The 27,432-nt window shown below is 46.5% G+C and overlaps 2 protein-coding genes across 2 annotated transcripts; both read left to right on the top strand.

Annotated features, from left to right (window-relative positions):
• On the top strand, positions 1–10,594 carry LOC101758648 (F-box/LRR-repeat protein 15). Its single transcript, XM_004983063.3, is given in 18 exon segments — positions 1–729; positions 732–795; positions 2,062–2,326; positions 2,429–2,561; positions 2,940–3,039; positions 3,129–3,326; positions 3,417–3,687; positions 3,800–3,898; positions 3,980–4,068; positions 4,180–4,279; positions 4,380–4,550; positions 4,771–4,923; positions 7,887–8,047; positions 8,132–8,330; positions 8,717–9,174; positions 9,660–9,723; positions 10,007–10,096; positions 10,180–10,594. Coding segments are annotated over 18 exon segments (3,030 nt in total). The 5' UTR covers positions 1–392; the 3' UTR covers positions 10,258–10,594.
• Positions 10,595–22,672: 12,078 nt separating this feature from the next.
• On the top strand, positions 22,673–26,759 carry LOC101758242 (MOB kinase activator-like 1A). Its single transcript, XM_022823601.1, has 7 exons — positions 22,673–22,698; positions 25,053–25,104; positions 25,398–25,506; positions 25,599–25,692; positions 25,795–25,928; positions 26,036–26,199; positions 26,685–26,759. Exons 1-7 carry the CDS (start codon positions 22,673–22,675, stop codon positions 26,757–26,759), a joined length of 654 nt encoding a protein of 217 aa, XP_022679336.1.
• Positions 26,760–27,432: the final 673 nt, after the last annotated feature.

Genomic DNA, 27,432 nt, shown 5'->3' with positions numbered 1-27,432 from the left:
CTCTCAATCCCCCACCCCTCTCTCGCCCCCCCTTCCTTGAGCGCGCTCGCGAGCCTGCGGCCACCACCACCGCCGCCGTCTCCGCGGCGCGCAGATCCGTCCGACTCGCGCGGCCCCAGCCGAGCGCACGTGTACGGACGCGACGAGAGGCGGCCACCGCCCACCTCGCCGGGGACTCGCTCCCGGATCGCTCGCGCCAGCAGGAGCGGTCGCCTTGCGGGGGCGGGCCGGGCCGATTCGACCGAATCCGGTGGAATTCTCCGTGCCGTGGTGTGAAATAGGGTGAGTTCCGTCGGATTCCGTGTGGGGGAGGCGGGTTTCGGGGGGCAGGCGGCCGGAAATGGCGCCGGGGGTGGTTCTAGGGTTTGGTTTTGGTGTTTTGGCCTGAAGGCATGGCGGATGGGGTGCGGATGAAGGGCGTGGAGGGCGCTGGCGCTGGCGCCGGTGACGAGGAGGAGAGGAATGAGGAGGTGCGGGAGGAGCTGGAACTCGGGCTGTCTCTGGGGCGGCGGGGCTGGCACCTCCCGCCGCGGCAGGAGCCCGCGCCCCGCTCGCTCAACTGGACGGCGGTTCTGCCGGAGTGGAACCCCGACGCCGCCGCCGGGAGCTCGCGGGCTGGGGAAAGGGCCTCGGGCGTACCACCTATCCCGTCTCTCGGGTTCCATGACATGTTCGGGGGTATCCTAGACGACCCCCGTGCGGGTGGCAGTATGGAGGTTGGGTGGGCCAACTGGACGATGAGGATGAAGACAGAGACCTGCAGAATAAACGGCTCAGAGTGCGGCGCTTTGGCGAGTAAGTTGATGCGAAGATTCCTCTGCTTTTCAAATATTCTGTATGCTATGGAGTCCTGTTTTGTGTTTGCGCCTTCTTATTTTGATTTGTTGATTGTAGTTTTAGGAAATCTTGGCTGGTGAAACTGAAAAGTATCTACGCTTCATGCATGACATAGTCGATATTGAATTGTAACCTAAGGTCTTGTTCTTTTCCAAGCACATGGAAGATATCTAAGATATGTTTTGGTTCATGCATGGGAATTTGAGCAGTGCATTTTTTGGATGTTTATGCCTGTTGAAACACTTAGCCCACATTAGCGATGATATTCAAGGTGTCGTGTAGTTCTTTGTGCATGCACCCTGCAACGGACTGATTGCTTTCCCTGGTTTGATAAAGAACCTGGAAATGGATCAATTGGTAAAGTGCTTGCTGTAGCTATCTTAGGTATAAGCATATATTTCATGCCATGACAATAGTATTATCAAACTTTCCTGATCCTTGGTGTCATGACACTTGAATTGCTTAGAAGCTCTAGAGACCTAGACTAGGTTGAATCTATTGCAGGGCATTTACCTCCTTGTACTCGTTAATTTCCTTTCCTACGACCTCATGGCATTTGTGCTGCATCATGCAGATACATATAAGATGATAATTAAAATAAGTCAACTGCATGCATAGAGCTGGATTCTGTTTTCACATGCTTAGAACTGTAATATGCATTGTAGTCCTTAGACAAAAATGCAATATGCTGATTTGTGGATTCTTAGCAAAATGGTTAGTCACAAGAGGTTTTCCCTTCCACTGTGTTTGTAAAACTGCATCATATAAAGTGAAAAATACATGTACATAGACACTCCTAAATAGTATCGGAGTTTCTTGACATTCTATAGAATTAGATGAATCAGGCCACATTAAATAAAATTTTAGGTAGTTCCAGCCTTTCGGTCTATCCTTGTATGCAAATATATGACTGTACTTATATGTATCGTTTCCCTATTTCATTTCTATTTTTTTTGTATCGTTTCTTCTGTTGTAAAATGATCAACTTTTTTGTGGTATTAAAATTGTTCTAGATAGTCTTTTGTTGAGCTATGCAAGAGGATATTATCATGTAGCTGTTCTTCGTATACAATTAGCAGAGAGCACAAGAAAGTCACATCTACTGTATCTTTGGAGAATTTTGTCCTCTCTTGTTTATCATCACCATTGGTTAATGATTACATCATGGATGACATGTTGGTGCATCCGTTTTGAGCTATGCTAAGAGGCTCTTTTATTTTGCAGGGAAAGCCCACAGCATTCTGGTGCCAGTGCCTTTGGCTCTGAATCACCATTTTTGCCCATTTCTGATGAACATGCTCATTTCAAGCAGTCTCGTTCCCCAGAACATGAATTGGAATTTGGCCTGTCACTTTTCCCTAATGATGGTGGTAGTGAGAGCTCAAGAGATGCCAATAATGAGCTAGTTGATGATGCAGAAAACTCAGGTGGAAGAAATTCTGAAGATGTTGGAATAAAAATGGATCTCTCTGATGATCTCCTGCACCTGGTGTGACCAGCGTTCCTTTTTTTTGTAGTTTGTTATAATGCAAACATATTGCATGCTTTTCTTTGTTTGAAATGTACTAATTTCTTAGGTTTTCCATGGCAGATATTCTCTTTCTTGGGTCAGAAGGATTTATGCAGAGCAGGTGTTGCCTGCAAACAGTGGCGATCTGCTAGTGTGCATGCAGATTTTTGGAAGTGTTTGAAATTCGAAAACACTAGGATATCACTGCAGAACTGTAAGTCAGTTTTTTGGTTTTGTTTTCTTCCATGCCACTTTTGCTAATAGTTGTAAGTCAAAATAGTGCTAGCTTTTTATTTATTTTCTACCACCTTACTTTTGCAAATAACTGTCATGTTGATTTCACTTTCAAACTTGAAACCATCAATTTGTAAGAAAATACCTACAAAGCCCTTTTAGTTTGAGGCATATTACGTTGATTTATAGTTTTTAATCAATAAATATGAATTACCTTTTTACGCTCTTCATCGAAACTAAGCATCTTGTTGTTTTTGAAGGCTGTGGCGTGCAAAGAAAATCTACCTATCCTTGTCATTATTCATCACTCTCTGTGATTGCAATGGATTTTTACCTGACCCTAATGTTGTTCTTGCAGTTGTTGATATTTGCCGTCGTTATCAGAATGTAACAGAACTCAATTTGCACGGTGTCATAAATGCAGAAATACTAGTGCTGGAAGCAATAATGTTTTTAAGGTCCTCCCTCTTCTCCCTTAGTTTCTTTCTCTATTGCTGGCTCATTCTTTTGCCTTTTTATTGTATTTATTGGATGAAGTATCTCGTAGGCATCTCAAGACGTTAACAATGGGCAAGGGACAACTAGGAGAAGCATTTTTTCAAGCTTTGGCTGAGTGTCCATTATTGACTGCTTTAACAGTAACTGATGCTTCTCTTGGGAGTGGCATCCAAGAAGTAACTGTTAATCATGATGGATTGCGTGAGCTTCAAATTTTGAAGTGCCGTGCACTCAGAATATCTGTCAGGTGATTAACCTTTTTTCTTTTGTTTTCTGGTAGTATATGCATATAGTTAGATGTGTTCAGCTATCCAATATATGTTACTCTATCATCCAGATGTTCCCAACTTAAAATATTGTCATTGAGGCGAACTGGCATGGCTCATGTATCACTCAACTGTCCTCAGTTGCTTGAATTGGATTTCCAATCCTGCCATAAGCTCTCTGACAATGCAATTCGTCAAGCTGCTACAACTTGCCCATTGTTGGCAAAACTAGATATGTCATCTTGCTCTTGTGTTACTGATGAGACACTGCGTGAAATAGCTGGCGCATGCCCACATCTTTCTGTTCTTGATGCATCTAACTGCCCCAACATTTCATTTGAGGTTTGTCTTATTCTGTGCTCTGTTTCCTGTTCATGTCTTCAATAAATTATGCATACAACTATCAGCAGAAAAATAATACCTGATATACTTTTTTTTGGGTCTGATAATGAAGTCTGTGAGGCTTCCTATGCTGATAGACTTGAGATTACTAAGTTGCGAAGGAATTACATCTGCTTCCATGGCTGCAATAGCTTATAGCCGTCTGCTTGAGGTAGTGATTCAGTTTCTTTGGTATAATTTTGCATACTTTCTACTGAACTAACTAATGGAGCTTCTTTGGCACTTGCTGCAGGCGCTACAACTTGATAACTGCAGCCTGTTGACATCTGTGTCACTGGATTTGCCAAATCTTAAGAATATAAGTCTTGTGCACTTACGCAAGTGAGTAGGGACTGGTTTTGCATTATAAATTTGTCTGAAATTTTTTCTTATGTTTTTTTAATCTTTTCAATTGTTATTGTTTAGTATATACTGTCTTGCCCTTTATTTTAGGTTTGCTGATTTGAATTTGCGAAGCCCTGTGCTTTCTTACATCAAAGTTTCCAGATGTTCAGCACTTCATCGTGTTAGCATAACATCGACTGCACTTGAGGTTATCTCTATGTTTATGTGAAAGTTTGTTATGGTATCTATTGAGTTATTGGATAATACTTGTGAACATTACTGAGTGCTAAATTGGTGTCTGTCTGCAGAAATTGGTGCTGCAAAAACAAGAGAGCCTATCTAGCTTGATGCTGCAATGCCACAACTTGATTGATGTGGATCTTAGTGACTGTGAGTCATTAACAAATGCAATTTGCGAAGTCTTTAGTGATGGAGGGGGTTGCCCTATGCTCAGATCATTGATCCTTGACAATTGTGAGGTATGGTGTGTTATATCTATGCCCCCTTTTTGTGCGTTAAGTTTGAGAAAATATATTGCTATTTAAATCTGAGCTATGGTATTCCATCTTGTTCTACATTGTTGTCATTTTGTTATAATTCTCGCTTTCAGTTTGTTCCTATTGTTCTTGTATTTTCAAGATATTAGTGCCAACCTATTTTGCTATACTGAAATTTTGATGATGTTTTTTCTCTTTCCAGAGTTTGAGCATTGTGGAACTGAATAGCAGTTCTCTGGCTAGTCTCTCTCTTGCTGGTTGCCGCTCGATGACATTCTTAAGACTCTCATGCCCAAATCTGCAAAATGTGAATCTTGATGGCTGCGACCACCTTGAAAGTGCAGCATTCTCTCCGGTAAGTCTACTGATAAGTTCTGGTTCTGAGGTGCAATACATGTTATTTGAACTGTTAGTGAACTGTTAGCTGATATTAGATGCGACTTTGTCTTCACCACTTGGAAAGAATATGATGGTCCATGGCAATTTTTAGGCAAGGCTTTGGCTTCCAGAAAAGTAGAGAACTTGTAATTTACTCTTATTGAACAGTGTGCTATGGAAGCATGGACTAGGGTTAAATGCATCACAAAGGCAGAGAAAAGTAGGGGGAAATGGATTAATATTCTGGCATAAAATAAGGAGATGTAGAATACTCTTTAGTATCTTTATTGTGCCCTAACAAATTCGGTTCAGTTTTATCTTTGATTGATAGCAAATCTAATCTTCGAGTTTTAACTGATTAGCTGTAATGAACTAAATTCCCAGTTACTTGTAATGTTAAGGATGCCTATGCCTAGATTACCTTGACCTGGTTCACTGTTATTGTGAACAACACCCCTTTCCATTACCTTCTCACATGACTGTGATTGGAAGATGCCGGCTGATCATTATTTTTTTTGAACGAACTGCACAAGATAGTGCGTGTTTCATTGATATAGCAGAAAAAATACAAGACTACAACCTGGGAGGCCATAGGTAGGAAAAGGAAAAGAAAAGATAAACAAAACAGACTCGCCCGGTTGGATTGGGACATCAACGCGGGTAGCCACTCAACTCAATTGCTACACCCGACCAGTTGGATTGGGACGTTAACACAGCCTCACCACTCCCCTCGCCACAGCGGCATCCACCAGCATTCATGCTCATGTATTCGCCGAAACCTCCAGGCGTGGCCTTGCGTCGATAGGGAACCGATAGAAGCTAATTGCACTGCACCGAGAAGGCCATTGCTGTAGTGCCGCTGCAACACCACACTCCACCTGACAGAGTGATACCACCAAATCTGGATCTCTTGCAGGCTGGCTCGCAGTCACCACCACGATAACACAACGCACGGGGGCCTTGCCACATCTGCCGTTGAACTCCACCTCGCTCTCGTCGCCTCGAAGAAACACCACGCGCGGGGGCCTCACCACGCTCGCTATAGTACTCCACATCACGGATCTGTTTCTTTTGTTGCTGTCAGAGTGGTGAGCAATGTTGCCCTGCTCCACAAGATCTTTGTCGATCAGCTAAGCTGCCGCCGCAGGTTGACTTCGCCTCGTTGCTTCACCCACGCAAAAGCATTCGTCGCCATGTCAGCAAGCCAGGGATGTCGCTTGCGCCGTCTTCCGACAATGTACCGCACCGGGTAGCCCAATCAAGCTGAGCAATCCGCTGCGGTCTGCTGCAAGCCTAGTTGTCCCACGATGCCGTTGCCGCAAGCGCCGTCCTCCGACGCAGTCCCATGCCGCATTGACCGTTGCCAAGCAACGCCAGCTGCCGCGGTCCGCCAAGACCGACAACCATGCGACAACCCGTGGTCGCCACCATAACTATGATCGCCTCCATGTGGCCTCGGCAACACCCGTCCAGCTTGCGACGCGGTGAAATTGTCGCCACCAGCTGCGGTCATCCATGACTAATGGACCAGCGATGCCACAAACCGAGATGGGTTTCTAGAGACGACGTCTCCAAGGAGAGCACCGCGCCAATGGCGCCACCGTCGCTCGTCCAAAATCTGGACAAGGTTTTCACCCAGAGGACCCCGTGCAGCAGGGTTGTAGTTCAGACATGACACCCCCAACGGGAAGAACGACGCCCTAGGGGGCACCGTCATCTCCACTAGCAAGAACGTTGGCGAGGGCTTTTGGCTGGAGCATCCCAACCCCTGCACGCTCATGGCTCGGCACTCCCGGCCACAGTCATGGCAGCCCGCCGCGCCTCCTCGCACTACGCCGCCGTACCTCCACCTTCGCTCGCTCGCCGTCAGTCATCCTTCTCGCACCGCGCCCTGTGCTGCCTGCGTGCAATGCCTCCTCCACGCCGGCGCCACCTCCGTGCCGTGCCCTGTGCCGCCCTGCGCGCAGCACCTCCTCCGCGCCGCTATCCTCTGTGGGCGTCGCGACCGCCGCTGGCTGCCGCACCTCCTCCATTGGGCTAGCGCGCTGCCTCCGGCTCCGGCGCATCCTGGCGCCTCGCTGCGCGGCCGCGCCTGCCACAGGCGACCTCCTGGCCCCGCCGCTGCCACGTGCTGCTCCTCTGATGATGAGGCGGCCGCGCCCGCCAGTTATGAAGGCGGAAAAGGCCACCCCGCCGCCGCCATTGCGGGCCGCTCGGACTTCCGGCGGCTGGCTCGAGCGGCGGCGCGGTGAAGGGAAGGGAGGACGGGGGTCGCCCGCCCGTGTCTCCCACGCGGGAGTGACGCAGGGGGTGTTGTCGCAATCAGTACGCAGCTGTTATCGTTGGTCATTATTGGCCTTGCAGTTTGATTTGTCTGGTTACAGTCGAGCAAAGTGGCATGTACTCGTTCAATCACCTCATTGACCTTGTAATGAGTACAATGACGTGTTCTACCCCGACCTGTAACCATCTTTCTATTTGAAATTTGAATTCAAAGCATGTAATGCTTCTCTTTTGATGCGTACAGGTTTGAAAACTAAGCAGTTATTGACAATGGATGCTAGAATGATCAGAAGAGAAGTTATACCATATAAATCTGCGAAACGAACTACCTAAATTTTAATAACTAGTGATTGGATTGGACCTATGTAGATTGGGTGATTTTCTGGGCTACATGACCTTGTTTTAGAACATTGCCTTCATGAGGAACTTGTGAGTTTTGATAACTCTTTGATTTATATAAAGACATGGGGCAAATGGATCTAGTAAAAAAGGGTCACTAGGTCTATTTGTTTTAAAATTGAAAGGGTATAATTATATAGATGGAAAGCAAACACCAAAGTGCAAAACTGAAGCAAAGAAGTAATTAGGTCTCTTATTTTCTTACAGTAAACGATATATATTTACATTCCGATGTTGGTTGTATGGCTTCTTTTGTAGGTTGGTCTTGAATCCCTAAATCTGGGAATTTGTCCAAAACTAAGTGTTCTACGCATTGAGGCCCCAAATATGTCTATATTGGAGCTGAAGGGTTGTGGTGTGCTTTCTGAGGCTTTTATCAATTGCCCCCTTTTGACATCCTTAGATGCCTCTTTCTGCAGGTTGTGCCGCACTTCCAAAATTTTTGGTTTATTTTAGTAGTTGGTACTTACTGTTGTTGTACTCACTGTCTTTTACATGTTCAGGCAGCTTGAGGATGATTCACTGTCTCGTATGGCAGAGGCTTGCCCTCTGATTGAACATCTTATCCTGTCATCATGCTTATCCATTGGCATCGATGGATTGTCTTCTTTGCATTGTCTTCATAAGCTGACCTTGCTTGACCTGTCTTACACATTCCTGATCAGCTTGAAGCCTGTTTTCGACAGTTGTCCTCAGTTGAAGGTAGGCTTGATTGTGATCCTGTTTAGACCACTTCTGTTGGAATGTAGTAAATAAACATAAAAACCTTATTGAAATGGATGTGCCATTGTTGTACATTTAGAGTTGTTTTTCTGTGCTGCTTATATGTGCATGTAGCGCTTAAATGTTTTTGTATAGTTTCCATCCTATGTAATATTATGTGAACAACACAAATGAGTATATGTTCTTACTGTCATGATTGGAGTAGCCGTGCATTTCACTTTATTATCATTCCCTTCTACCATTTAGGTTTCGTACATGGGATTAATTGGAAATGAGTGATTTTGGAATTAATTGTTAAATATAACAGAGCGTCATACACAAAATGGAGTACTGATTTAGTCTGTTCTAATGGTTTCTTTTTTCAGGTGTTAAAACTTTCAGCCTGCAAGTACCTCGGTGACTCATCGTTAGATGCCCTTTACAGAGACGGTGCTCTTCCATTGCTTGTTGAGCTAGATCTGTCCTACTCATCCATTGGGCAGACTGCGATAGAAGATCTTCTTGCATGCTGTACAAATCTGGTTAATGTGAACTTGAACGGATGTACAAACTTGCAAGAATTGGTGTGCAATGATTGCAGTTCTGTTGATATGCCGGTTGACTTTAGCCATCCAAATTCTGCACCAGCCAATAATGAAGAGATCAGCGAGCAATCTGGTCGTCTGCTTGAAGTTCTCAATTGTACTGGATGTCCAAACATTAAGAAAGTTGTTATTCCTTCAATGGCAAACTTTCTAAATTTGTCCAAAATCAATCTTAATCTTTCAACAAACTTGAAGGAAGTGGATTTGACATGCTCCAATCTTCACTCGTTAAACTTGAGGTAACATCGATGCCATTTCTACACTTGCCATTTTTATCTGTGCTGCATTGATTGTGTTTACGACAAGAGGGAGAATTTCGTATGTAGGGTTTCCAGCATTCCCACTAGCAAATGTAGCTTGTTGCAAAGTTTTGTCAGAAAATCATGCATGCAGTCCACATTAAGTTTAAAAAACCAGCAAAAAAGCAATTTCAAATTCGTTTTAGATGTGCCACGGGCACGTCTCAAGGATCAAAATAGACAGGCAGCCAATCAATCATTGTTCATCATGTGCCACGGGCACTGTTTTTTGAATCTTGATATCATAGATGAATTTTAAATTGAATATTTTTAGGTTTACTTAAGTTTATGTGTATGATGTACATGCTACTTTTTCAATTTTTTTGAAACACCGCAACATGCTGGATTATTATACCTGTGGTGATGGGGACACCATAACCCCTGGTAATAGTGAATTTGCCTTACAATATTTACTTGTGTTTCAGCAACTGTAGCTCACTGGAGGTTCTGAAGCTTGATTGCCCCAGATTGACCAACCTCCAACTTCTGGTACTTATTTTCATGTAAATTCTGTTTTGAAGTTATTGACTAGCATGGTTGGCTTCCGCGAACGAATGAATTGGTTCTGATTTTGTTTGCCTGTCACATTGATACTTGTTAATTCCATTAGTTAGTTGAGTTTAAGCCCTCAGTTTGTGTCTCTTCGTTTCATTAATCGATAATTTTCACTACCAATGTTGGGCATGTATCATTTCAGTTTTTGCCCAATATACTTAGTTATTTTCTGTGCTACTGTTGCATCTACTTAACTGATGCTGTGTCTTTGTCCTAGGCATGCACCATGTTGCAAGAGGAGGAATTAGAATCTGCAATATCCCTTTGTAGCGCATTGGAGATCCTTAATGTACATTCTTGTCCAAAGGTAAGCTAACATATTTTGTGCACTATTCCAATCATGTGTACTGTGTTTAAACTCGGTCTTCTAAGCCACCCATGTTTTTGCAGATCAATGCTCTGGATTTTGCCAGGCTCCGTGTGGTTTGTCCCAGTCTCAAGCGCATCCAGAGCAGCCTCATTGCATAATATTAGAGGCTGCTACCATAGAAAGGAGTGCTATCCATTCAATAAGCAAGTCAGGAATAGCCCTCCATGGCGCTCTTGTACATATAGTACCCAAGCATTGCCGATATATTGCATGGCATGGTATATTGTGAGCCAGGAGGCGATGCAATCCAATTTCTCCAGTTGATTCAAGTGCTATAATAAGTATTTTGGCTGAATCTGTTTTGTTGCCGGAGATAAAAAAAAGATGACATGTTTGTTTGTTTGTATTACTTGTAAGTGTACCGTTGGAGCAATCAGATCTGTACCCGGCTTATATGCGTTAATAATAATGTTTGGATCTGGATTTGGATATTGCTTTGCTGCTTGACTTGTGATCTGGGGTGTAACTTTGTATAGCTTTGGTTTATTTTAGCTAGAGTACAGTGCAGCATAGGAGGCTTCACTGAGGTGGTGCGAAGTTTAGCTAAGGCGACTAATTTTTTTGGTTTGGTCACATCGGGTGTTTGTTCGGGTCATATCGGGTGTTTGATACCGGTCAGAAGGTATAAAACTAATTACATAAATTATGGCTAATTCGCGAGATGTGTTTGATACCGGTCAGAAGGTATAAAACTAATTACATAAATTATGGCTAATTGGCGAGATGAATCTATTAAATCTAATTAATTCATGATTACATAAATCATGACTAATTGGCGAGATGAATCTATTAAGTCTAATTAATTCATGATTAGCATATATTTATTGTAGCAGCATATGGTTAAATCATGAATTAATTAGACTATAAATTCGTATCGCGAATTAGCCTTCATTCATACAATTGATTTTGTAATTAACCTATATTTAATACTTCTAATTAGTATCTAAACATTCGATGCGAAGGATTCGGAATGTGATAAGACTAAACTTTAATTTTGTGGAACCAAATACGACCATGCCTCCTAGACTGACCCCTAAGCTAGATTACGGTTCAAGGTAGTAGTGTAAAAACTTATCTTGGGATTACAAATAAAGGTTGTAGTGTAAAAACTAATCTTTGGATTACAAATAATCTGAAATAATTTACGTAAGAATAGTATATTTGAGATTATTTGTGGTCCATGATGATCATAAAATATTTTTTACCATAGTACCTGTTGGGGGGATTTATTAACGATCTCCTAATACCGCTTAAAGCAACAATCATGAAGGCCCAGGCCCATCCAAGATAGCGAAATCGCCGTTAAGCCCAACATGAGTGGGACTCCGCCTCGCCCGACCGCGGTCCCAGGGTCGGGAGCGTCCGACCCCTCGCCGCGAGGCTCCGCCTCGTCCGACCACGGTCCCGGGGTCGGGAGTGCCCGACCCCTCGCCGCAAGGTTCCGCCTCACCCAACCCTGGGCGCGGGGGTCGGACTCACTGGGGTCCATGAGACGGATATTCCCCTCGGGCGCGGACCGGATGATCAGGGCAACGATCTCGTGGGTCCCCCTATCGACCTCGCCATAAATGCACCGCAGGTCTGTCAGGAAGAAGGATGACCGCGCTCCTCACGCAACCCGCTGCAAGTACCCATGCACGGCCGCACTGTACAAGCTACAGTACCGGCGGCCTCCTTCCATTCGCCGCAAGGCACTCATGGCCTGCGCCGCCCGGAGCAGAGGGAAGACTCGCCCGTTCTCGGGCCACGTGCGCCCGGCAGCAGGGATGTGACGTCCGCTCTCCGCGAGCCATCAGCAGGACGGCGGAATCCGCCGTCCCTCCCAACGGACACCCGAGTCACGACGAAATGCCCTCATCATGACCCGGCGGCTACAGCCACCGAGAAGGCCATATGCAGGGCGCGACCACAGTTGGCGCGCGGCGACCCTCCTCCTCCAGCATACGCGCCGGCAGACGCCGAAGGCCGGCGTGGACGCCGGGAAACCAAGGAACTTGGTTCCTCCCTTCGTGTTGTATTTTTACCATACTACGTTTAAACTCTTTACTACTCTCACCACCCGGTCTCACCTGTAACCCCGGCAGTCCCCTTACGATATAAAAGGAGCATTGGGGGCCAGAGACGGGGGCTCTGATTCTTTTCCCTCAAGCCAACAGCACACTCTCACATTCCCTTAGAGCACAAGCACCTTCAAGAGACCTGGGATCAGATCCCTCTCTCGTCCATCTGTAACCCCTACTACAGAACCCCGCGTGGGCAACACGAGTAGCTTCGATACTGGACGTAGGGCCTCCTTTGCCCGAACCAGTCTAACCCCGCGTCTCCCACGCCACCATCCGAAGCCTTACGCGCATAAAAGAAATTTACTAGTCTAAGTCTTGATCCGCAAATCTTGACAACGACAGTACCCATGATCCATAATCTAGATTATATAATCTAAATGGATTATAATCTCAAATAAACAGACGTGTGCTTTGTGCTGCAGTTTAGCATTCGGCAGTCAAGATAGCATGATCCATGATCATGAGGGGAATTTGTGCCATCTTTGACCGGATCCAGTGCCTCTTCTGTGAGTTGGTTCTAGGCTGGCTGCCGGCGACGTGTAGTAAAACGTCTCGTGTTCCTGAGAACCTGTTCGCTAGCGTATGTGTAAATGCCGCGAGCCGCTTGTCGATCATGTTAGTACTCGAACTGTGCTAGTCACTTGGACTGCGCTGCCATGTGAAAACGCTAGGAATAGGAAGGCAGCATGGACTTTACTCCCACGGTGCGTGCCTAGCTCGGCCGCATGGTATTGCGACGGACACAGACCATCGTTATTAGATATACGAACCAAGTTAAAATAATCTATAATTTGAAACGGAAGGAGTAATTAACTACCCTAATTCCTGCTTTACAGCTGAAGGAAATATGCACACCTTTTCTTTTCTTGACGGCGATGGAATTTAGCAAATCGGCGATTCGCCCATCTCACACCACCCACTCATAGGCGATTCGCCGATAAAGACACTGTTTTGCAAAAAAAGAAGAATAATAGATTTGAAAAACAACAGAGGAGCGGTTTAGTTTCTTCTTTTTTCTTGTGCCGTATGTTTGGACAATCTAAAACAGGAGGTATCTTATTTCACGTTTAACAAGAAAGCCCTCTTGACTCAAAATCTCTACCAAGTAAGACTTCTGCCTCGTTTTGTTTTCCGTCCTGACAAGTAGGTCCCACTTATTAGAGGGATTTAGTTGCAAGGTGCCCCGGCCTTGGCCTCAGCCCCGGGCGGCCGCGCCGCCCGCCCGCCACAACCACCCTACCGCCTCGGCCATGCCAGAGCCGCCTCCCCGGCCTCGGCCGCGCCGCCCGGCCTACGCCCGCCACCCGCCTCGGCCGGGGGAGAGGGAGGAGGAGCCGGGGAAGAGGGAGTGGGGGCCGGCTAGATCCGACGGAGAAGGAGAGGGAGGAGAGAGAGAGGGAGGAGAGGAGGTGGGTCGGAGGGAGGAGGAGAGGAGGCCTGTGGGCGTTGGAATTAAGGAGAAGGAGGAGAGAAACTGGGGCGCGCGCCTTGTGTGTGTGGGTGGAGGGGTGGGGGGCGTTTTGTCCAGGAAAGACCCCCTTTAGTCTCGGTTGATAGTTGCAACTGGGACAAAACACCCACCAGATTCCCGAGGGCCACTGGCATTTACAACCGGGACTAAAGTGCTTTTTAAGTCCTGGTTGATATTACCCACCGAGACTAAAGAGCCCCGTTGGTGGCCATCGGAGGCTGATTTAACTCTGATGCTTGAATAAATTTTTTTTAATTTAATGGTTATTTGAGTTGAAGAAAATAATTAATTCAAATTTTTTTTATTAAATGTGTAGACATCCCATAAGTGGAATAAAAATTTAGTGATGGAAATAAAAAATATCATTAGTTTGAAAAACACAGTTGATCTTTTACCGTAGCAACGCACGTGCGTTTTGCTAGTACATATAATGAGAAAAAAAGGGGTGAAGGAAGTAAGAATAAGGATAATGGAATTGTAATGGATAAGGGAATCGCGACGACACTCCTACGATGCTCCAACGACTCCATTTAGAGTAGGAAGAAACGAGCCTCTAGATCCATTGATGGCGATGACGCTAGGTGGTTATTAGGGTGCATTTGGTAGCACTCCAGCCGCTCCACTCCGGGCGAGAATCGGCAGAGCGCTACCAAACGACAATTTGGCCGTCTGAATCTTCCGTGAATCGAGCTGAAGCGATTCTTCCGCTACCACATGGAGTGGGGAGCGAAAAAAAACCCTGCTCCCCCCTTCCCCGATTCCCTTCCGTTCTTCCCTGAACCCACCAGCCTGCCGCTATTTCTCGTGCGCCGCTCGTCCGCCACCACTCTCGACAGCTGCTCACCCCCGGCGGCCACTCATCTTCATCGCCACACCGGCGGCTGCTTATCCCTTAGTGCGGAGGTCCAGCAGCCGCTCGTCGCCTGCCGCAGGCCTGGCGACCGCTCATCCCTCTCCGCGCTTCATCACGCTCAAGGCTGGCCGTGGAAGCATCAGAGTCGATTCGCCTTCCTGATCCGGCACTGGAGCTTTGCTGCTCGGCAAGGTTCGCCACACGAATCGAGGAGCTCGATTTGCCTCCTTATGCTCACCTCGCCTCCCTCATTTGGCCTGCCTAGCTCAATTTGCAGGCAGCAGGTCTTGATTTGCTACTAGCTGAGATCGATTCATGGGAGGAGGAGCTTGATTTGCCTTCCTCCATGCACCTGTCGGAGCTGGAGCAGCAAGAAGCTCCACTAAATGGGTTATTCAGGGAGCTAAAGCAGTTGGGAGTGGGAGCAGCATGAAGCAGGAGCTAGAGCAGTAGGGAGCAGGTTTGGAGCGGTGCCAAATGCACCCTTAGTTAGGGTTATGGTTCATGATTGGAGTGGTTCGGAGTTTTAGGTTGGGGAGGTAGTCAGCACGGTGGTGTTCAGATAAGACAATGAGACAACGCATTGTTATCCGTCATGTAAGTGGAGGAGATAGATTGGGAAAGATCGGTGGTAAGGGTGTCAAGATAGTAGTGGTTAGCAGTGGCGGTGGTAAGGAGTGGTTGTGGATGGCAGCTCTGATCGCCATGGTGTTGCTGGAGTTGGGAGGGGCGATGGGCGTGGTTGAAAGAGACATTTAGGCGAGGAAAGATTAGATTGATTATACAGGAGCACATGCTACAATCATATATAGGCCTGGGGGACCAGGCGTAGGGGCAGCTAGGGTTAGGCGAGAAACCCTAGCTGCCACCCTTGAGTTGCCAGGGCCAGCGGCGCCCACAGGCGGGCTGCCTGCCAGCTCATGCACGTAACAGGGCATGTAGGCCCACTAGTATACATACAGGTAAAATACAATCTAACACCCCCCAGTCGGAACGTCAGCGCATCGAACGTTTAGACTGGATCTAAACTCAGTGAATACTGAAGACGGCAGTCCTTTGGTGAAAATGTCTGTTGGGGGGAAATATTAACGACCTCCTAATGCCGCTTAAAGCAACAGTCATGAAGACCCAGGCCCTCCTGCGGTAATTACGATTACCACCGACCCACTAGAGGCAGAGAACATCCCACTCCGTCTCGCCTGACCCAGGGCCCCGGGGTCGGACAATCCCGACCCCTCGATGGCGGGACTCCGCCTCGCCCGACCGCGGTCCCAGGGTCGGGAGCGCCCGACCCCTCGAAGACTAAATTCCGCCTCGCCCGACCGCGGTCCCAGGGTCAGACGCTCCCGACCCCTAGAAGACCAAACTCCGCCTCGCCCGACCCGGAGGCCTGGGATCGGACGCTCCCGACCCCTAGAAGACCAAACTCCGCCTCGCCTGACCCGGAGTCCTGGGATCGGACGCTCCCGACCCCTAGAAGACTAAACTCCGCCTCGCCCGACCCGGAGTCCCGGGGTCGGACGCTCCCGACCCCTAGAAGACTAAGCTCCGCCTCGCCCGACCCAGGGGACCGGGGTCAGGAGCGCCCGACCCCCACCACAGAAACTCCGCCTCGCCCGACCCTGGGCGCGGGGGTCGGACTCGCTCGGGTCCACAAGATGAATATTCGCCTCGGGTGCGGATTGGAGGATCAGGATGACGATCTCGTGGGTCCCCCTATCGACCTCGCCATAAATGCGCCGCGGCCCTGACATGCAGAAAGGAGTTGGCGCTCCTAACGCGACCCGACACAAGTATCCATGCACGACCGGCGGCGCGAGCTACAGCGGCCACGGCTCCCTCCGATTTGCTATAGGGTACTCATGGCCTGCGCCGCTCGGCACAGGAGGCCGTTCCGCCCGTTCTCGCGCCCCGCGCTTCCGGCGACAGGGATGCGACGTCCGCGTCCCACGGGTCATCAGCGAGATAACAGGACCAGCCGTCCTCCCCGACGGGCACGGACGCCGCAACTGAACATCATCATCATGCCTGGTGGCAGCGGCCATTAGGGAGACCGTCGACAAGACCTGGAGGCCGTCGCCCTCTTCCGGCGGACGCACTGACAGGAGCCGGAGGCCAGAGCGAGGGGTGGCGGTCCTGAAACTTGGATCCTCTCATTATGTTGTATTTTACTTAGCTATTGTTTATCTTTTTACTCCTCTCCACACTCGGTCTCACCTGTAACCCCGGTGGTCCTTACGCTATAAAAGGAGAATCGAGGACCTGAGACAAAAGAGGCTTCCAGGCCAACAGAACACACTCACACCCACTTAGAGCATCAGTGCACACCCAAGAGACCTGAGATCAGTTCTCTCTCTCGCACATCTGTAACCCCTACTACAGAACCCCACGTAGGCAACACGAGCTGCCTCGATACTGGACGTAGGGCCTCCTTTGCCCGAACCAGTCTAACCCCGTGTCTCCCACGCCACCATCCGAAGCCTTACGCGCATAAAAGAAATTTACTAGTCTAGAGTCTTGATCCTCAAATCTTGACAACGACAATGTCGGTGAACTGTGAGGACGTCGGTACATGAAGTACGTGGACATCGCCAAGAGACACGCGCTCCCGAACGAAGTGCAGGTCAATCTCCACATGCTTGGTGTGCTGGTGATGGACCGGATTGGATGCCATGTACACTAAGTTCATGTTGTCGCAGTAGATCAATGTCGCTCTGGTCGGTGGGGCGCCCAACTCGAGCAAGAGTTGATGGAGCCAGGTAGCCTCAGCGATGGAGTTGGCGATAGCACGATACTCGGCCTCAGCACTGGAGTGAGAAATAGTGTGCTGGCATTTGGAGGATAGGTTGGGGTAGCAGGCTGACCCGAAGACTCTAAGGTGATCGTATGTGGGTTCGGAACCGAAAAGTGCAAGGTGCGGTGTACAAAACTAAGTATGTAGAATGTTGAGGAGGTGGGTAGCGGTGTGGAGGGCCTCAACCCAGTAGGATGGAGGGGCACTAGCCTGGAAAAGGAGGGTTCGAATGACGTTGTTGATGGAGCGGATCATACGCTCAGCATGGCTGTTCTGGGAGGAGGTGTAGGGGCACGACATACGAAGGTAAACTCCCTGGGAGAGGAAAAACGTGCGCGTGCTGGAGTTATCGAACTCACGGCCATTGTCGCACTGAACAACCTTGATGGTGGTGCCGAACTGGGTGGAGACAAAAGCGAAAAAGTTAGATAACATGACTTAAGAAACAAAGGAAAAGTCCACAAGTAGTGTGAGCAATCATCGAGGATGACAAGATAGTATTTGTAACTAGAGACACTAAGAACAGGAGATGTCCATAAATCACAATGTATAATGTCAAACTTATGCGACGCTCGAGAAGTGGACACAGCAAAAGGTAGGCAAACATGTTTGCCTAACTGACACGCATGACATAAGGAGGCGTCTAGCGAGAGAGCAGCAATAATCGATGGCTGCGCGAGTCTGGAGAGTATGGTGGCGCCAGGGTGATCAAGATGCCGGTGCTAGACAGACGCGGAGGGAGGCCCGACATGGAGGGTAGTGGCAGCAGGGAGGTGCAGCAGGTACAGGGGGTTCAGAGCTATTGCACCGAATGATCTCTGTCCGGGATGGAAGATCCTTCACAGAACAGCTAGCGGGATAAAACTCCATAGAAACATTATTATAGTAGTGAACTAGCGCACAGATATAAGATTCTTAATAATGTGGGGGGGGGAACCAAAACATTGTTAAGATAAAAAAGGACCAGAAAGATGTGCGGTGCCAGTGAGAGAGACGAGAAGCAATGTGCTGTTGCCGACAACAATGGAGGAAGGAGTGGGATACCGTGGAGGAGAGGGATGCGAGAGAGTATCAAGGTTCGAGGACACATGCACGCTAATGAGGAGTGTCCTTCTCCTACTTCTCCAGTTCTCCCTCACCCCTTCTTTCTTTTCTCGTACTACCTTTTGGATCTGAGCTCCCCCGCTTCCACCAAAACATCACTGTTAGATTGTATTTACCTGTATGTACACTAGTGAGCCTACGGGCCCTGTTACGTGTATGAGCTGGCAGGCAGCCCGCTTTGGGTGCCGCTGGCCCTGACGAGTCTGTATAATTAATCTAATCTTTCCTTGTCTAAATGTCTCTTTCATGATATCACGAGTATAGGTTTCAGCCCTAGGTCTCCAGCTTCCACTTCTCGCGCAACATCCGCACCTTCTCTCACATGGCTGGCTCCCTCGGCGCTCCTGTTGCCGCCCCTGCTGGCACCTCGGACGCCCCTACCGTCGGCTAGCTGGCCGAGGAGCGGAACGCTGGGAAGCCGAAGATGAGGGAGAGACAATTGGGTAGTGGGTCTTTCAGGTTAATCTTATTAAGAGAGCCCTCTTCGAATAGTCGCTTCTTCAGGTATTGTATTGTAAAAGAATACCTATACGGAAAGTTCGTCTACGGAGGATAATAATTGTTAAAATGGCTGTTTTGTTTTGGTAGATCGTTTGTCCTACCCTCGGTTCTTCGTATGCATGCGCTCTCGTCATGGTCTGGCGATGCTTTGAGCTGCAGAGTTGGTCATGATCCATACCAGGGCTTTGAAGATTTCCTGATGGTGCCTACATACTTAGGGAACGTACAAAGAGAGACGGCTGCCATCTATTTGCGTACACGACAGCACAATTAGCCTCCGTGGCAGTCATTAATTGAAGAGAAAGGGTGTTGCCATCGTCTCGTTCGTCGACGGCACGCGCGCGTGCTCCGACGCGAGACGCCGAGTCCTGAAGCGCGTTGTACGTCCTGCTTCGGGTCGTCGACGGTGGCGTGGATCCGATGCGCTCGGCCGCGTGCGCGATTCTCCGTCCGGCACCAAAGAAGCATGTGCTTCTTCCCCCTATTCTTCCTCTCCACCATGCTCCTCCCTAAATAATCCCCTCCGCCTTCAACTGGCGGCTAACCCTACCAGCGGCGACAGCCAGCATGCAGCAAACGGAGAAGAAGGCAGCGGTGGCGGCGCGAGATCTGCTCAAGGCGGAGGTGTCTCGTCAGCGGAGGGCCGCTGCGGCTCAAACGTGCAAGGCCGCTGTGTCGTCGTCGGGCGGAAAGCAACAACGGCGGTGCAGATTCAGAAGGTCATGGGGAAGCTGTGGCGGCGCCGGAGTAGAGGAGTTGTGGCTACGCTTTGCCGGAGCAGAATGGTGCAGGTGGATCTGCCATGGCTTCACCGACCTCCTTCACCGACGGTTGATAAACATCAAACCGGCTGAACATATGGCAGCGTTATGGGGCAAAATCAAAATTAGACCTACGTAATGGTATTGCAACTTTATTAAATCATATCATGTATTTGAAGTACCTATTGATACAAATATACATATTATATTTATGTTTTTTTAAGATTTTATATGACTTAATTTAATATCATGCATTCTACCAATTGAGCACCAAAATGGCTACAAAGATCAAGTGTACACTTGATTATTGTTTTTATGGATGAATTAAATAGTTTACAGAGAGCTAAATAGACGATTCACTGTACAAGCTGCCTTTTTAGTTGTCTGTGTTTAGCATGGCAAATTAAAGAGACAGCAATTATCTAAACTGTTGTACAATGCTTTTAGTTAAATCTCTAGATTCCATTTAAGGAACATGGCTATAACTTGCTTCAATGTAACCAATGACACGTTCCTGGGGGAAAAAGCAAGGTGTGCTAAAAGCTTAGCGAACTTGCTGTTCACTAATATCCTGAAAGATCACGCATCACAACATATCATATATGCTTTTAAGTTGGTCCTTCCTAGCCTTTTTTTAAGATAAAAGCTTTTTATTCGACTCTGAAATAAGATCCCCGGCTTTACAAATTACAATATGCAGGACCACGTTGACATGACTGACTGTCTTGGATTTTCTTGGGAAGTTGAGGTAGAAGATTATGCTAGCAATGCACATGCATACAGGGGACAACTCTTGCGAGAGTAGCATATCATTACAACAAAACAATGTTAATCTTCACCGTATCAGGAAAGCGATCATTGCTCGAAATTTACAACTACTAGAACTATCAGTGCATCCCTTACAGCTTCCAAACAAAGATAGAAACATATTCATATTGTCAACCTTCTCTCTACAGGAGATGTCTTTCGTATACTTTCTCTATCTCAAATTAAATTAAAGGTCATTTTGATTTTTCTATATTTATTATTTTTTTATACATCTAGATATACTCTACTCTAGATTCATAGCTGCATAGCTGAAAAGACGAAGGGAGTAACAACTGAGCCTAGTTTACTTAGCTGAGTGTATTGATGTATGCCTAGATCATCCTTCACCCAAGTTCAGGTTACCGTTAAGGTAAATTTGGATGTCTATTTTCTTCATAATACAAATCCACCAATTCCGTTGAACCCACCAACAAAGACTCCTTTCACCATCTTTTGTGCTGAAAAGAAAGAAGTTTATAAGACGAAATCACGAGACCATAACATCAAGCTCATACACACACACACTTAGTAGCCAAAACTGATAGATTAGTGAAGAGAATCTCCTAGACTCGGCCTTCCATAACTAAGTCTATTTTTAGTAGCAATGCACTTGTCATGATTTATATATCATCATTTGAATAAACATGTTTGCTTATGTTAATGGAAGCACCTGTTTGATTTGGTGTGGGCCCCTAGTCGTCACTCAATAAAAGGGTATGTGGGGATCCAAATCAAATCATGGTCTCTAATATGATCCTAAATATAACGAGAGAGAAGGAGAGATGTGATGGGGTGAGTCCGGATGGGAAGGAAAAAAGGGGTGCATCAACCAGATTGGCCAAAGGGGAGGAGTGGAGGTTGAGGTTAACCTCTCCGCCCCGCTCCTAGGACCCTGCCAAACTCCATCTAAGTAACACCTCCTTTGCCTCCGTCACCATTGCATACTTGCATCGCATCCAACAGTCGCGCGACGAGAATATCAAAAGGAGAGGAGAGGAGCCCTGAGCGGAGGAGAGAATAGAAACCCCACGTGACGACCCTTTCCTGCCTATTTCATTACCTCTCGCGGGCCTGCTCATGAGCAACACCCCTGACTCTCACGCCGCCCTGCTGGTTGGTCTCTTTCTTTCCGTGCCCTGGTTCTTGATCGAGTGGTGAAGGGGAAGTTAAGATGAGTCTCTTTGGGCTTGGGAGCAAGTATGGACTCTTCCTAATATTTCTTGTTCTATTCGGTTGATGTTTTGGTTGATTCGAAGCCAATCAGCATATATGCATGTTGAGTCGCTATTTTTTTGCCATTTAGATCGTTTGTTCTTTATGAGGACTCATTGCTTTTCTTAAGAAAATCTGTCTCTGGTAGGTGTCAAGGTTGCGTTAATGATTATTATCTGAATCTGTAGAAAACATAGAAGGAGACGTGGCCCCAACCAAATGGTTTTGACCTGGGGAACAATAATGCTTGCCTGTTCTCTCTTGGCTGCAATTTTGAGTTTTTAAAGAAAAAACATTTTATGTTTGTTCATCGATTGTAATTGAAGTTCCAAACTTCCAATGGAGTTTTCCGGAGATGCATGGATTAGTTTTCCATGTATATGCCTCTCATGCATAACTCAAGTCTATTTTTGGTAGCAATGCACATGTTTGCTTACGTTAATGGAAACACCTGTTTGACTTGGTGTGGACCCCTAGTCATCAATCAGTAAAAGGGAATGTGGGGATCCAAATCAAATCATGGTCTCCGATATGATCCTAAATATAACGAGAGAGATGTGGTGGGGTGGGTCCGGATGGGGAGAAAAAAAGGGTGCATCCGCCAGGCTGGCCAAAGGAGAGGATTGGAGGTTGAGGTTAACCTCTCCGCCCCGCTCCTAGGACCCCACCAAACTACATCTAAAATAACACCTTCTCCACCACCACCGTCGCCATTGCATACTTGCATCGCATCCAACAGCCGCGCGACGAGAATATCAAAAGAAGAGGAGAGGAGCCCCGGGCGAAGGAGAGAATAGAAACCCCACGTGACGACCCTTTCCTGCCTATTTCATAATCTCTCGCGTGCCTGCTCAAGAGCAACACCCCCGGTTCTCGCGTTGCCCTGCTGGTTGGTCTCTTTCTTTCCGTGCCCTGGTTCTTGATCGAGCGGTGAAGGGGAAATTAAGATGAGTCTCTTCGGGCTTGGGAGCAAGTATGGCCTCTTCCTAATACTTCTTGTTCTAATCGGTTGATCTTTTGGTTTTTTCCGAAGCCAATAGGTTGTTATAATGCATGTTGAGTCGCTATTTTTTCCCCATTTAGATCGTTTGTTCTTTTTCATGACTCATTACTTTTCTTGAGAAAATCTGGCTCTAGTAAGTGTCAAGGTTGCATTAATGATTATTATCTGAATCTGTAGAAACATAGAAGGAGAAGGGGGCCACAAGCTAATAGTTTTGACCTAGGGAACAATAATGCTTGCACGTTCTCTCTTGGCTGTAATTTTGAGTTTTTTAAAGAAAAAATATTTTATGTTTGTTCGTCGATTGTAATTGAAGTTCCAAACTTCCACCGGAGTTTTCCGGACATGCATGGATTAGTTTTCCGTGTATATGCCTTCCATGCATAACTCAAGTCTATTTTTAGTAGCAATGCACTTGTCGTGATTTATACATCATCAACTGAATACACATGTTTGCTTACGATAATGGAAGCACCTGTCTGACTTGGTCTGGCCCTCTTGTCGTCAGACAGTAAAAGGGAGCGTGGAGATCCAAATCAAATTATGGTCTCCGATATGATCCTAAATATAATGAGAGAGAAGGAGAGATGTGGTGGGGTGGGTCTTGATGGGGAGAAAAAAAAAAAGGTGCGTCCGCCAGGCTAGCCAAAGGGGGAGGAGTGGAGGTTGAGATTAACCTCTCCGCCCCGAACCTAGGATCCCGCCAAACTCCATCTAAACTAACACCTCCACCACCACCACCGTGGCTATTGCATACTTGCATCGCATCCAACAGCCGCGTGACAAGTTAAATATCAAAAGGAGAGGAGGGGAGCCCCAGGCAGAGGAGAGAATAGAAACCCCACGTGACGACCCTTTCCTGCCTATTTCATTATCTCTCGTGGGCCTGCTCAAAAGCAATACCCCCAGTTCTCGCACCACCTTGCTGGTTGGTCTCTTTCTTTCCGTGTTCTAGTTCTTGATGGAGCGGTGAAGGGGAAATTCAGATGAGTCTCTTCGGGGTTGGGAGCAAGTATGGCCTCTTCCTAATACTTCTTGTTCTATTCTGTTGATCTTTTTGATTTTTCGAAGCCAATCGGCATATATGCATGTTGAGTCTCTAACCCCCCTCCCACCATTTAGATCATTTGCTCTTTTTCAGGACTGATTGCTTTTCTTAAGAAAATCTAGCTCTGGTAGGTGTCGAAGGTTGCATTAGGTTACGTTTGGATGTTGATATTCAGCCTTGGAATTGAGAATTGGTATTGGCTAACTCCAATACCTACTGTTTGGATGGTTTGGAATTCGGAATTGGAATTCAGAGCCAATGCCAACCGGTATTTACCGCACCTGCAGCTCGTCACCCTCAATGCCGAGCACTTCCCCTCTGTTTCGCGCTGAATTCGCCTCCCCATCGAAAAGAAACAGTTGCCCGCTCCCCTGACGCAACAAGCACTTCCTTCGCTTCTCCTCGCCGGCGGTGGCGCGGCGACCCTTCTCTTCTCCCTCACTAGTGGCAGCACAGCGGCCCTTCTCTTCTCCTCGCCTACGGCGGCGCAGCGGCCCTTCTGTTCTCCCTCGCCGGTGGCGGCGTCCCTTCTCTTCTCCCTTGCTGCCGGTGGCGCCCCTTCTCTTCTCCTCGCCTGGTGCCCCTTCTTTCTCCCTCACCGAGCAGCACCCCCTTCTCTTCTTCCTCCACTTCCTCCCCGGCGGGGTCCTCCATCTCCCTTTGCTGGCGTACACCGCGCTGCAGCAGCGTTCCTCCACCGTGGCCCTCCTTCTCGCCAACATGTCGAAGCAGTAGGAGGTGGAGGCGCAGGTGAGGACTCGGTGAGGAAGAGGAGGACTCGATGGAGAGAAGAAGATAGTCAATGCCAAATTCTATTATATGCACATCCAAACAAGAATTGGTATTTGAAGCCTCCTTGAATTCCATCTAGCAATTACATGTACATCCAAACAATTATTTTGGTATTGTGAACCATTTCCAAAACTAGGCTGAATTGGTATTGGATTCAATTCAATACCAAGCCCTACAATATCGACATCCAAATGAAACCTTAATGATTATTATCTGAATATGTAGAAAACATAGAAGGAGAAGGGAACGACAAACTAATGGTTTTGACCTGGGGAACAATAATGCTTGCACGTTCTCTCTTGGCTGCAATTTTGAGTTTTTTAAATAAAAAACATTTTATGTTTGTTCATCTATTGTAATTGAAGTTCCAAACTTCCAATGGAGTTTTCCAGACATGCATGGATTAGTTTTCCGTGTAAATGCTTTTTCTTGTTCGGCTATACGTATCTGATCAATCTTTGTGTGGATGCACCTTATTCATGAGCAGGAATCAAAAGACATTCAGGCCTAAGAAGAATGCACCGTCCGGAAATAAGGTTATCTTTGATATTTTCATAAATTGTTTATGGCACCTTGTTTTATTATTTGTGATCATAATTCATAAACTCCCTCTGATCGTCCAAGAAAGAAAAGAAAAGGTAAGGGATTTGCCGCATGAAAGTAGAGAATTGCACGATTGGAGTCTTTTAAAAATATAAGACAATCAAAATTATACGAGAACAGTTTGCTGACAGGCTCTCGTAAAATGCAGAGCAATACTTCTTTTCTGCCAATATAGTGGAGGACTAAGGAATTTCTTCTTCCCTTTTTGTTGCTGTGTTTGATGCAGGGTGTGCAGCTGAAAAAACACATAGATTCAACCTTAGGAAGCGGAAATTTGAGGGATGCGGTTCGGTTGCCACCAGGGGAGGATCTCAATGAATGGCTAGCTGTTAATAGTAAGTTTTGCATTACTCATATGTTAAGAGGAAAAGGTGTACCATGCAACTGTGTCCTATGTGCTGATCATATAGCTGTTGATTCTTCACAGCTGTTGATTTCTTCAATCAGGTGAACATCTTGTACGGCACTCTGATGGAATTCTGCACACCAGCTACATGCCCAACAATGTCAGCAGGACCCAAGTAAGATATGTGCCCTCTTTGGGAGAGGAATGTGGTCTCAAATACAAAACTCCTGATCTGGTTCACAAGAGTTTGACTGGTGATAATAAATCCTTTTTCCAGGTTTGAGTACAGGTGGGCTGATGGGGTGCAGATCAAGAAACCGATTGAGGTTTCAGCGCCCAAATATGTGGAGTACTTGATGGACTGGATAGAGGCCCAGCTTGATGATGAATCCATCTTCCCTCAGAAAATTGGTACTACAACTTATTTGATTTTGATACTATCTTGTTAAGAAGTCATATATCAATTCAACGAGAGTACCTCATTTATGTGGATTGATTGCCTTCAACCATCCATGCAGGAACCTCTTTTCCACAAAATTTCAAGGAAGTTGTGAAGACGATATTCAAGCGTCTTTTCCGTGTTTATGCCCATATTTACCACTCACACTTTCAGAAGATTGTGAGCCTAAAGGAAGAGGCACACCTTAACACCTGCTTCAAGCATTTTACGTTGTTCACCTCGGTATGCTGCCTCTTTATTCTCCCCTTGATCCTTCTGCCTTTTTTGAAGCAAATGGTAGGAACTCTGCCTTTCAATTAAGTAGGATAGAGTTATAAAAACAGGTTTTAGTTCTAAGATACAAAAGATAAAGGTGCTCCCACACACTGGCAGCTCCAACATGAGCACTATACAGCACCATCTCATGGTAAAATATTTTCCGTGAATGATGCGTTCTGATCAGTTAGAAAGAAGAGTTTTCATTTGTTTGTAGGAAAACCAAAGAATTTCAAAAATGATATGGAAGTATAGAAAAGTTATTGATAACTTTCATTCTTGCCATTTCGTCATGCATTTTTTTGACATGTATACCCTTTCACGTCAGTGATTGTGACATCTTTTCCAACAGAATTATTTCAGGTGCAAGCCGAAAATGTTTATTGATTGAATTAATCAATTAATTCTTGTCCTTTTCTTTTTTTTTTGAATCGGTTTCGTTCTTTGTGCAGGAATTCAAGTTGATCGACAAGGCTGAGCTTGCACCGCTTATTGATCTAATTGAATCCATTGTTTCAGTTTGCTGAGAGGGCATCGATGATTGTTCAGATCGTTCTCGTTCTTTTATTTTGTTATAGTCAAGTGTGCAGAAAGAGTGAGGGAAAGGCTAAAAATGTTATTTTTTCTTTGTGTAACGTTTGGCGTTTGCTCTAAGAGTGAGACCAGACCATGCTTGTCTTGTGAACTCCTGGAGAAACTATTTGGGTATCCACTTGGGTGACTCTCTTAACCATGCTGATGTACCCTGTTTACAACTAGCAGGAATTTTCTCTACCTAAAGATATTTCCTCTCGGAACAACGTATATCAAGTTGTAGTTGGATCTACATGAACATTAGGGTTGGTAGAACTGCTATTTATAGGCCCTATTTGATTCTGCTTATATGGAGCTCACTTATCTGGGAATTAGGATTGTCTGGTAAGCCAGCTGTATGGAGAATATGTTGTTAGAATACTACATACTTGATTCAAAATCCAAGTCTATACTTAAAGAACAATGGAATTGCATCTACCAGTAACCTACAAGTGCATCTATCTAGGAAAAAAAATTAGAATTGCAACTACCGTTAACCTACAAGTCCATCCGTCCGCACGTTATTTCCAAGATTTTGAGCTAAGCGGATTGTCTGCTAAACGGGGAATAAGCAGACAGTTTGGGTCGGTCTATGTTCGCTTGTAAGCGAGAAATAATCGGAAACAA

Source organism: Setaria italica, chromosome IX (genome assembly GCF_000263155.2).
Source record: "Setaria italica strain Yugu1 chromosome IX, Setaria_italica_v2.0, whole genome shotgun sequence".
Classification (NCBI taxonomy): Eukaryota; Viridiplantae; Streptophyta; class Magnoliopsida; order Poales; family Poaceae; genus Setaria; species Setaria italica.
Note: the sequence above shows the minus strand (reverse complement) of the source record. Positions and strands in the feature narration are given on the sequence as shown.